The 12,631-nt window shown below is 30.8% G+C and overlaps 1 protein-coding gene across 2 annotated transcripts; it reads right to left on the bottom strand.

Moving 5' to 3' along the window:
* Positions 1-1,149: 1,149 nt before the first annotated feature.
* LOC143071104 (uncharacterized) lies at positions 1,150-10,433 on the bottom strand. 2 transcript variants are annotated; one of them, XM_076245200.1, is made up of 5 exons: positions 10,303-10,433; positions 7,914-8,611; positions 4,301-4,806; positions 3,756-4,026; positions 1,150-1,302 (listed from the first exon to the last, which is right to left on the bottom strand). In XM_076245200.1, exons 2-5 carry the CDS (start codon positions 8,434-8,436, stop codon positions 1,172-1,174), a joined length of 1,431 nt encoding a protein of 476 aa, XP_076101315.1. In that variant the 5' UTR covers positions 8,437-8,611; positions 10,303-10,433; the 3' UTR covers positions 1,150-1,171. The 2 variants fall into 2 exon arrangements, with proteins under 2 accessions (XP_076101315.1, XP_076101316.1); XM_076245201.1 differs by having other exon boundaries at positions 7,914-8,075; positions 10,303-10,403.
* Between the last annotated feature and the right edge of the window lie 2,198 nt (positions 10,434-12,631).

Below are 12,631 nucleotides of genomic sequence, written 5' to 3'. Positions count from 1 at the left end.
GCTTAACCGCTCTCACTTTTTTGACTGTCGTAAATAGTATATCTATATTCAACTTTTACAAATATTTGAAACATCAAAAAATGATGTCTAATTAGCATATTATACCCTAACAAGGATCTATATAGTAAGATACTTACTTCTTGCTACAAAATCCGAGACCCAGACAAAACACCACATGCGCAACAGGATCTGCTCAACCTTCGAAGCGTCCGCGCTTCATAAAAAATGTACTTCGGGCAACGCTTTTACACCCCAATGAAGTTACAAAAAGAAGCATTCAATTCTTAAAAGAAAGTTCAATATCTAAAACGTAAAAAAATAAACACTTAGATGGAACTCTTTTCAAGGACTCACAGGGGAAAGAACACGTAGAAAATATTTGTATAGAGATTACAGATCTTCGGAAAACAGACATTACCAAGAAAAATGTACTTAGAAGAAACCTTTTTTTTTAACAAGATATAGAATGGTCTTGCCCAACAATACTTGGGTGAAAAGTAAAATCACAAAAATACTGCACTCAGAGGAAAATCTAATCGGGAATTCCATAATCACATTGCAAAATCAAATGACAAAAGACATAAAAAATGAATGGACAAGAACTGTCATATTCCTGACTTGGTACAGGCATTTTCAAATGTAGAAATTAATTTAATTCCCACCATCTTTACAAAATGCCCAGAACTGAAATTATCCTGATTTAGAGTAATTTCTTGCCTTTGATTGGCTGAAATTGTCCAAATAAATTTCAGTGCATTTCGTTCTATAAGTCAGTTCGCATTGTACCATTGACTAAATAAAGAAAAAGTCCTAATATGTTTGGTTGATAGTGTCTTATTTATGAATGTTTTAAATACTATTACTAAAAGAAAACAATAAATAAATAAATAAGTGATGCGATAACAAAATCAGGATATATTTGTTACTACATTGTAATAGTATTCTTATCACAACCAAGTCAAATCAAATATATTACATATATAAAGATTCAAAATAAACTGGCAAGGCCATGGCTAAAAAAAAAAAAGACATACTGACAAATAACAGTACAGAACACACAACATAGACAACTAAAGACTAAGCAACACGAACCCCACCAAAAACTGGGGGTGATCTCAGGTAAAACCAAACAGTTAGGTTAAAATATAAAACAATAAATATAAGATTTATTTTAGAAATAACTTTGGTCACACTTCTGTACAAAGTTCATTGAGTGTTTAATCATTTTCCTCACATTATTTGTCATTGTAGATTTGGCACCAACTAGCATCCTTCTCATTGTAGACCATACATAGGAAGCGCCTGTAAATCAAATGACTCATGTTATATCATAAAATTATTATAAAATAATTTACAAATGTTATGAGGTATTTAATAAGACTTTGAAACAGATTTCATATTAAGTATAAAATCATTTGTTTGTTGAGTAATTGGTTGTATCGTTAGCAGGCATGGGGCAAATTATATTGAAATGTAATGCATTATATCACAATAACATTGACAAAACCATGCATTAAATTACAATTACAATTAAATGCATTTGTCAAAATAATGCATATATTACAATTACTTTTGCAAAGTAATGCATTGAATTACGCATTACATTGTTTTTTGTTATCAAAGGAAAGAAAAATCAAACATTTTGAAAAACAGCATGAATTCACTAAAGAATCTCGCATATGTAGTAAATGTTCCATGCATTGAATTTAAGTTAACATATATATGTAACAGGTTCATTCAATCTGTGATACAAATATTTCATTTTTTTTCAAATATCATAAGGGTTTCAAAGGATTTATCCTTCATACAAATTCTACATTTGAAAGTATACATCTCTGTGTTTTCTCCAATAGAAATTATCGAGATGAAGTGTATGTTCCTTTCAATTTAAGAATAATTTGACTTTTATAAATATACATTTGTATTTTAAAATTTCAATCAAAATATTAACTGAGAATCTATGTCTTAATTATATAATAAAACAAAGGGCTTAATGACTAAATGTCAAAATGGTGAAAGGATTGATTGTAAAACAATTAATTAGTACTTTATGAAAATGTTCAATTATCTTTTATCTAATGATAACAAAGTATTTTGACAACAACAATTAAATACGGTAACGCTTTTCACTTATTAATCTTTTTAAACAGAAGAATGAATGAAAATGTATGAAAAAAAATGAAACAATAAAAAATAAAAATTCTGATATGCAGGGTTTTGTTATTCATTTAGAATTTCATTATGGTCATTATAGTATATATATATATATATATATATATATATATACAACTCGTCTAAACATCAACCCAACAATGTTAGATCTGTAAATTTGCTTTCGCAAATTTTTGGTTCTTCCCTCGCCGGGATTCGAACCCATGCTACTGTGATATCGTGACACCAAATCGCCTGCACTGCAGCCGTCCCGCTAGACCACACGACCACCTGGGCTCTCAATAAAAGAGCTTTCGCTGGCCGTGTGTTACCTTTCCACGTCAGTTTTAATCTAGCGGCGTACTGCAGTACATGATATATAAGGCATGAAGATGTTATTGTTACAGATCAGCTAAATTATCTATAGTAAAGGATCCTACAAATTAATGTAAGATACAGTCACAGAAAATAATTATATTTATAAGTACGTCTGAGTCAGTGACAACCCTACAACAGATGTATCCATCGGATCGCCATCAATGATGGTGATACATGGCTGTGTACATAATGTATATACAACTCGTCTAAACATCAACCCAACAATGTTAGATCCGTAAATTTGCTTTCGCAAATTTTTGGTATATATATATATATCATTAAGCTCTACCCGGGGCAAACCTTAATATTCAAATTTCCTCTAGTGATTTATGAAAGGGTGAAAAATGAATAGAAAATAGAAAAAAAATTGAATGAATATAATCTTCGTAGTCAAGAAAACTTAATTTCTACTTTCGTTTACTCTCGAACAATCAGTTAAAGATATATAGAATATGAAAAAAGAAATGCCATGTAATGCCATGCATTGAATGAAATTACACAACTTGTTGCAAAAGTAATGCATTATATAACAATTACATGTAATACAAAAATTGCTGCATTACACATTACATGCAATTACTTGGGAAAATGTAATACATTACCATGCATTACAATTACAAATTTGCATTACCCCATGCCTGATCGTTAGTAATCTTAAATTGATGGAGAGTATTTTTAGTCCCGAAATTTATGAAACTAATGCATTAAACACCATGAATAAACATTTCAAATAGCTATGTTTAATTTCTTTTCTTACAATAAAGGTGTGAAAATTGTAACAAACATAAGAAATAAGCATAAACAGTTTGACATGTGTAATCAATTGAATACAATAAAATAAAATAAATAATTTTTCATAAAAAGGACATTTTAATGATACACTACTTATTTTATTGTCTTTTCACTTAAGTAGGCTCCTGTTTAAATAAAATTCGTCATATAGAAGCTTGCATGTACAAAAAATTATCAAAATAGAAGTTTTCTACATAAATTTTAAAGATCAAAATGTTTTGAATAAAAATATTTGACAGTTCACTGTGCAAAAATGGTTCACAGTTGCAGAAATATCTATATTGAAATTTTACCAAAAGACCTTTATATGCATAATGAATGTATTTATTTCATATAACATTTTTTGGTTACAAAGAATTTCAAACTTTGCTGTCAATTGTATTTTGTGTTTATTTGTGTTTTGCTCTGTTCATTATTTTGAGTTTTTAAGTTACCTTGACTGTTTTCTGAAGATTCCTTCATTGATCTATACCCACCACTATTGTTGTTCAGTGGAGCACTATTTATATTTGGTCTATTCATTCCTATGGACTCAGTGTTGTAACCATTAGCATCTTGGTGGCCACTTGCAAGGTAATCAAAGTCCAAACTCTGCTCAAGGCCACTATCAGGCTGATAATTCAAAATTTCATCTTTTTGACAAACTAACTGTTCAGGTGGCAGTGGAGAGACAAGACTTTTCTTGATAAGTTGATCAGTGCTCAACTGTAACAGAATCAAAATTATCAGACATCCTGTAGATGTATATGCAGTATATAAGACAGTATGCTAACCTATTAATCTTTTTTTATAATATATATATGACGAAGAATAGTTATCTAATTACAAAATAAAGAAAGGAGCAAAATACTATTTAAAAATAATGAATATAATAAAAATACAACAATAAAAAGCAAGAAGATAATGAGTAGTCCCCAGGAGTTTAATTCAATGACATATTACTTTTAATTTAAAAATACGTCTAAGATATACAATATACCTTTAGATTTGTATCCGCAGAATTGTGTATGTCTACAGCGGGTAAATTACCAGGAGGCATTCTGGTACCAGAAGTCTGCATTGTAGGACTTGTTGAGACGACTGCTTGAGCTCCTGGTTCCTCAATAGTATTCCCTGTAGTAGACATTACTGTGCTTGGAGAAGTGGCCAGTGATGATGTCTGACCAACACCTGTTTTTGTTGTGCTTTGACCGTTTTCAACATGCTGACTTGCTGTAGTTGTTGATGATGATATGGTATCTGTTGTTATGGCAACAGGAGCTGAATTGTTAGAATTTAATCCATTTGTTCTGTTCCTCTGGTATGAAGCTTCATTTGATTGTGCCACAGAAAATCCAAGAATATGTTGGTTGCCTCCACTTGATTGTTGATTTGACTGATTTCTATAATAAGGGCTATTGGTTGTATTTTGATTCCCTGGTTGTAAGTTGTCATTTGCATCATCAAGATCTTCGGGTCCTGCGTCTGTTTCAAGATTATTGTTTCCTGTCAGTAACAAAAAAAAAGGAATTAATCCAATTGTGAAAACAAATAACTTAATATATAAAAATCAAGAGATTTGGTTCGATTGAAACAACTATCCACCAAATATCAAATGACAGAGATTGTAAACAACTACAGAATACCTCAGGCATAGATTACCTTAGCTGTATTTGGCAACACTTTTAGGAATTTTGGATCTCAATGCTCTTCAACTTCGTACTTTATTTGGCATTTTTAACTTTTTTGGATTCGAGCGTCACTGATGAGTCTTTTGTAGACGAAACGCGCGTCTGGCGTATATATAAAATTTAATCCTGGTATCTTTGATGAGTTTATTGACTTCATCAATGTCAAAATGGCATATCATGTTTTCTTAGATTAAAAGATATTGAATGCATTCACTATAAAAATAAATGAAAGAATTTGCAAAATGCTAGTTAAATAATTGTGATTTAAGGAAAAGCTTCATAAATATATCTGTAACATATATCAGAATGCGAGTTATTATTATTTAAATACTTAAGGAATTGCATTATTCGCATTAATAACAACCTCACATTAATTTTTGAATTTACAGTAAAAGATTATTAAAGAACACATATTGACAAAATGTGAAACTTTGAACGAGTTAAAAAAAAGGAAACTGATGACCTGATTCATGCTTCGATAAAAAACAAAACATGTATGTTACCAGGAAAACACCATTGTATTTCTCAAAATGGAAGAAGATGCATAAGAGATCTAAAACTAAATAGTGAGGCTGACCCTAACTATAGCTTGATAAAGTTTGAATTGATCCAAATATCAAGAAGTTATCATCCAGCTTGCTGAGAAGAATATGACTGATACATGAGATTGATATATGCAGGAAAATGACGTAAAAGTCAAGTGCTCCCTGTTATTACTAAAATGGCTTGAACATCTAAAAATGTAAAATTGATTGCTATATATTACTTGTTAAAATAAGGTATTTTCCGAATATGACTGTTTTGCTGAATGCGAAGTCGCATTGCTATTAGACGTGTCTCGGTGTTTGTACATCCTTAACATTCATGTATTAAGTTATGATTATTCATGTCTTATCACTTGTGGTTTTAATTCTATTTTTATTTTCTATGTATGTAAAAGCAAAGATAAATAATCATCTAGTTCATTGTGTGATCTTTGGTTTAAATCAACCGTATGCACAGGATTTATTTGGTTTTACACAGTTTGATTTAGAAGAAAATCCGACTTTGTTAGAACATACAATTAATAACAACATTACTAACACAATTATATATTAATATTTTCGTAATTGTTAGAAAATACATCACATAACATCACTAAAACTTTTATATTTTTACATTTTATAAATCTAAATATGACGTCACTTTTTGTGGCGTTGATACATTCTTATTATACGTTCATAATTCGATTTTGCTCTATTTGTATTCTATCGTAAATTTATTTTAAGTGTTCGTTGTTATTCTATGGTTTACATGTCGAAATGAACTATATTATATTATTTATTTCTTTATTACTCTGTCCTAACGGTATTTTTTAAATTGTCATATAAGCAGGAGGTTTGGCTAGCCATAAAATCCGGTCAACCCACCATTTTTTTTCTTAAAATGTCCTGTACCAGGTCAGGGATAGGAAACTTATTTTCAAACAGTTGGTTTCTATGTATGCTGCATTTGCGTTTGTTTTTGTTGCACTTCAGTGTTTCTGTTCTTCTTTTGTTTTTCCTCTTATATGTTCTCCTCGGTTTTAGTTTGTAACCCGGATAATTTTGTTTTTTCTCAATCGATTAATGATTTTTGAACAGCGGTATACTACTGTTGTCTTTATTTATAAACTTTATCTCAAAACCTTCAAAATTATTATAAATATGAAGGATTCACTGCTGGAATTTGGTTAAAGTAAGGTCATACCTGTCAAACTGACAATATCAATCACCAAATTACCAACATACACTTGATTGTAAAACATTTATATAGGGAAGATTTCGTTTTTATCATTGCATTTCATATTGCTACTGAGCTGGTACAAAGCCTTTCATATGATTGTTTTATTGTGAAACCTTTCTATTGAATGTTTTAGTCTTTCTTAAACGGACATTAGCTACGAGACATACAAAAAATTACAATATGATTATTTGTTCAATCATTGTTGATAGTGATATCATAAAATAATTATTCTCTTTCGGCAGCCAAGTAAGTTAAACTTTTTCAAATTATCTGACTAATAACTATGGCCAAATTAATAAATAAGGTCTCACATTATAATGTAGATGACAGTATGCAAACTAAAGAACAATTATTATAATAGTATTAAGTAAGATAACAAAAATATCGATCTCTATGGAAAATAGGAAAGTTCCTTTATCAAAAGCTCATAACCATCAAACGAATGGAAAATAAATGTTATTGGTTATGCTTAAAAATGTGAAATTTTAACATAAATCCAGGAGTCTTTTCGACAGAGCCTTAAATTCTACTTGAATCTGACAGAAATATAAGGGGGATAAAAAAAAACTAATCATAGATAACATGATTAAATTTGTAATTACGCCAGACGCGCTTTTCGTTACACTTTAGGATGTGGGATATAGGGCGTAAAACAAAAGATGGGGTGTGGGATTACCCACCGAGTAGTCAGCACTTCTGTGTTGACCCGAATTATCATTGCTATGGTCACAATTATAAACTGTTTAATATAAGTACCTTTGCAACATATTTCAATGCGGAACATGTGTTTGATACACTTAAATGATAATACAAGCTGTAAACTGTGCCGTGCTTGCATGGGGGTTCATTTGCAATTGAAAACATGACTGTAACTCTAGGATGAAGAATAGAAATAAAAGTGATGGTAATGTGTTATAATTTATATTGGTGTATGTTTTATGTGGTATTCCCCTTTTGTCCTATTAAATGTCATAGATCTATGTTCTAGTCATACTTAGGCAGGGCACACATTTCAAAACACTCTTGCGTTTATCTTTATTTATCTCTATTGATTAAACAACTTTCTATGGATAATCCAAAATAGCATAACCTAAAAGGAATACGATTGGTAACTTTATATTGCCCTTTTCGAGATTGCATTTCAAGATCCAGAATTACCTTGTATCACAGGAACTACTTCTGATTCTGTATCTTGTACAGCATGTGTGACATTTTTCAAAAGTCTTTTAAACCTTTTCCACTCCCCATGCTCATTTGGCCAGTCATTACTAAATGATAGACTGTTCATAGTTCTAAATGCATCTGGTATCTGTTGATCATCTACACCAATAAACAAGGCAATAAATCTATTTGATTCATTCTTATCTATTAAGTTGGTAAATGCTGCCTGGGATTTGTACTTTCCCCAACAGTCTTTTAAAAACTCTCTTGTAAATACAACAACAGTAAATCTTGATGCTTTCACAGAATAAAAAAAATCATCCAATTTATTACTCCCTGGTACAGCATCACGGTCATGGTAATACGTCTTTTCAAATCCCCATATTGCCAGTTGAGCTACTGCAAACTTAACAACGTTAAATGATAATTCATAGTCTGGATTTACATGACGATTGTTTTTTAGCTTTGGTTTATTATAAATAAACATTGCATGGTATCTATACCCTCTTTCCATTGCCATTATTTTTTTTACTTATGGTTTCTTGTTCAAACATCAAATTTACAAGTTAATTCTTTTGATATGAATATATTTTTGTGGTTTCAGAGTTTGCAGTTGAAAGCTTAGAAAAACTTTTTCACATAATGATGATGTACATTTTTTTTAATCGCCGAAGAACATGCAGTAAGAACTCAACCTGTAAAATAAAATTGTTTCATAAAAGTTAGCATGACCTTAAAATTTTAAATGTTCATGTATGAGTTGAACCAAGTCATAACATGTAATGGTCATTTGCTTTCTTGTTTTGCAAAACAAAGTTTAACAATGATTTAAAATATTGAGTAATATGGCTGTCCCATATTCGTTCCAAGGTTGCAAGTTTCCATCACAAAGTTGATAAATAATATAAACTGTTATCACAGAGATATGTCTCACTTTTTTTGTAATTTCGATAATGCAAATGTTGAAATTAAAATAGCAATACTTAACAAGTTACATAAGACAGGGAAATATTCAAAGTCAATGAACCTTGACTGAGGTACATGTCTAAACAATCTCCATGTAAATGAGATGTGTCAATGCAAATTCAACTGCACACCAAATATCATTAACTTATTATAATTTAGTCCCTTTAAACAAACATAAACACAAACATTAACTTGTAAACTATGTAAAAGTTTCAAAGTCAATGAATCATGAAGAGGGGTTGGAGCTATATAATCTCCATGGAAACGATGCTTACAAATGCCTATAAATTTGCATACCTAATATCATTGACTTAACATCAGTAGTTCACCTTAAACTGATCTAATCACAAACGAATACATTTGTACATGTAAACTAAGCAAAAGCTTCAAAGTCGATATACCATGACTGAGGGGACGTGGCCAAATTTTCTCCTTTGAAATGAAATGTGCTATGCTTGTACAACTGAATACATTGGCTACCACTAACGATTCCCCTTGAACTGGCCTAATCACAAACTAATACATGTAAACTAGGCAACATTTTCAAAGTAATTATAGACAATGACTAAGGGGCGGAGCCAAACAATCTCCGTGGAAATGAGATGTGTCAATGCTAGTTAATACAACTGCATACCAAATATGATTGACCTACAATTTGTGGTTCACCGCAAACTAGTACATTAAGACTTGAGTAAACAGTAATGAGTACGATAATATAAATTACCTCCCGTCATAATAAATCAACCGTGATTAATAAATACAAACAATTTTGAAGATATCATAAATGCGCGTCTTTACCTTTTATATTCGCAGTTGAAAGAATTGGTCTGTACAACTATAATGTTTTCTGTTAAAAACTAATGTGAGAAAATCATTTGTTTAAAACTTATATCGAAAATGGATTTAAAATGAGTGTTGACAGTTGTCACAGTCGGGTATTTCCCTATTTGAGCGAAAAGAAAGTAGATATGAAAAGGTCATTTATTGTTGGCCTCTTTAAATCGAAAATCAAAAAATATTATTCATCATAATATACCGGTTACAATGTACATCCTTCAGGTGTTAATAAGTCATTATTCTTGCCGATATCAGTATTAATAGTTATGAATTTTGACTTGACACTTGAAAGTACAATCAATATTTTGTTAAAATTTTGCGTACAACTAAATCTTGTTAAACTATAACTGAAAATCAAAAACATAATGCACGTATCTGCTATATCTGAAATTTGATTGAATTAATTCTGTCAAAATGGATACATATCTGTATAGGTGACGACAGCCCGGTTCTATTTTTAAATCCTTGAAAATCTTGCCATTGTCCACTTCCGTTTATCACCATATAAGTGTCAGACCACCAATTATAAACCCCTATCTCTTCAACCAAATTTTGCAATTTTCACAGTTTTCTAATCTTTTACCTTAAGTATAACTTCATAGCATCCAGGTAATCGTATATCCTGAATCTTACAGGTACCACCTTTCTACATGCCAATTGTCAACATACCTTTCTTTAAAATCTTATAAAAAAGAAGAGGTCTGCCGAATAGAGCTACCACTATAAATAACTCCTGGTTTTCTGGTAATCTTAAATTATACTATGGAGCGCATTAATCCTCAATGTTGAATGCAAACTCATAGACCAAAAAAAAATGGTTTTGATATATTTCTTTTTCACATTTCTTTTTCCCCAAAAGTTTCATTTCTGCAAGTGTGTTGGTTAGTTTAAGCAAATAATGACATCAACTGTTCTATTGTTTTTCCGAGTAGGACTACTTTCTTAATTAGAGGGAGTAATTGGTGTTCTGACACCTATAACAGGAAGGAAAGTGTGCTACCAATAACTTATGTTAGAAGTGTATGTAGTATAAGGCTGCATTAATCAGTTGATGAACCCAGAAGAAGTTGGATCAATTGAACTTTGCGATCTCATAACTGTTGATGGACATTGTAATAGTAATACGCTACAAAGAAAAATTATTTTTTATAGGCGCGATTTTTTTTAGTTTACATTTATCATCTAAAAGGTCTTTGTGTTTAATAATCAATATACTGGTACAACATTTATTTATTAGCAGCGAGATATAAACAAATCTAAAATAGGATTTTTTAATTAATCATTAATGAAAGTGAAATAATAATAATTTGCTTTTAGCAGAAAGAATGGTTCAATGTTGACAAAGTAAACTCAGAAACATTGAAGATTAATTATTCACTTGCAAGTGAATAATTCTACCTCATTGAATCCGTATTCATGTGCAGTTAAATGTAATCGATAAAGCAGAAATCGTGCGTGATCAGTCTTTTAAAGGAACAGAATGTCAACATTGAAAGTGTGAAACAAAGGTAAATCATTTGATTGCCTGATTCGATCACCAAAAAGCATTCTTATACAGGTAAAAACGATGATTAGAATATATGTTTAATCTATAATATGATATAAAATAGACTTTGAAAAATCTAATTTCACGATCTCGCTTAATCTATTTATATCTATATTTGTGTTTATATACCATATATGGTCATTGGATTTTACGAGGTCAACTCGGTGTTCAATTAGATGACTAGACTAAAAATACACACGAAACGAAGCAAAATATTATCGAGCATATGCTCTATAAATTGTTTAGTTTAGACTTTTAATAATTTGGATTTATGTTTTTCATTGCTGTATATCAAATATGAGAATTTGAGTCAAATCAGTAAACATGTTTTTGACAGCTAGTGCCCTTAAAGGTAATTGTTATTTGGTATTATTGTTATGTGTTTGGTCTTAAGAATAATACAAATAGTCATAGTTTGGTAGGTGTAAAACAGCAAGCTATAAACATGATAAAGGACCCCAAAAAAATAACTAGTATACAAACCATTTAAACAGAGACATAATAAATTGCTTCGCCGAGCGCAGCTGGATACTGGATACAAACCCTGAACAATTGAGGCAAGAATTGACACAATATTCAAGCTTGATAAAGGTGGTAAATATTTGACACATTAATGGTTTCTGACACAGAATAATGAAGCCAAAAAACTTACTTCGAAAATCTGGATTCAGACTATATACAAAGGAATGATCAATTTTTCTTTGAAAATTATTTTTAACCCCCCCCCTTCTTTCTAAAAAAAATTGAAGAAATTTTCTTTTTAATTTCTTAAATGTCGCGGGAATATTCCCCCCCCCCCCAAAAAAAAAATAACCCCCAAGATTTTTTATCTATCCACTTTCACCTTCCCAGAAATACACATTTCAAAAAACTTTCTACATGTAGAATGTAGTACAATTTAAGAGACATCAATACACTTTAACACAAACTATTGTCTGAAAACTAGAAAAATGATTGTTTTGGACCCCTTGCGGACCCAATTCCTAAACGGTTAAAAACAATCCCAACCTTCCTTTTGTGGTATTGAACCTTTTTCCGACGTAGTCGGTATAGTTTCGGTTTGTGCCCTTTGAACTTAAGGACGCTTAACTAATACGCAACAGAATACACATGCTCGAAAATCCTTTCTGTGATTGGACAAAATGCTGTCATGGTGGGTGATTTGGTTGTGTTTGAAAAAACGTCTCGTTTCTTATATCGTGATGGAAAGCAAGTGAAAAACTATAAATATTTGAACTAGATCTTACAAAGATTTATATTTTTATTAAAATAATTGTTTCTCCAATAGCTCTTTGCATCTGCGAAAGCTGTTTATTCGGGACAATTATATAACTTTTAATGTAAACATTGTTGTACGAACGTGAGA

The sequence above is a fragment of the Mytilus galloprovincialis genome, chromosome 4 (assembly GCF_965363235.1).
Source record: "Mytilus galloprovincialis chromosome 4, xbMytGall1.hap1.1, whole genome shotgun sequence".
Taxonomy (NCBI): Eukaryota; Metazoa; Mollusca; class Bivalvia; order Mytilida; family Mytilidae; genus Mytilus; species Mytilus galloprovincialis.
The sequence above is the reverse complement of the archived record's forward strand: the minus strand, read 5'-3'. Positions and strand labels throughout refer to the sequence as shown.

What these genes read in the sequence shown, in the direction of transcription:
- LOC143071104 (XM_076245200.1), bottom strand. Translation starts at nt 8,436, where the DNA reads ATGGCAATGGAAAGAGGGTATAGATACCATGCAATGTTTATTTATAAT. An exon ending in AGTAGTTCCTGTGATACAAG is followed by an intron (nt 4,807 to 7,913) that starts GTAATTCTGGAT and finishes TGTTACTGACAG; the next exon opens with GAAACAATAATCTTGAAACA. An exon ending in CTGCGGATACAAATCTAAAG is followed by an intron (nt 4,027 to 4,300) that starts GTATATTGTATA and finishes ATTCTGTTACAG; the next exon opens with TTGAGCACTGATCAACTTAT.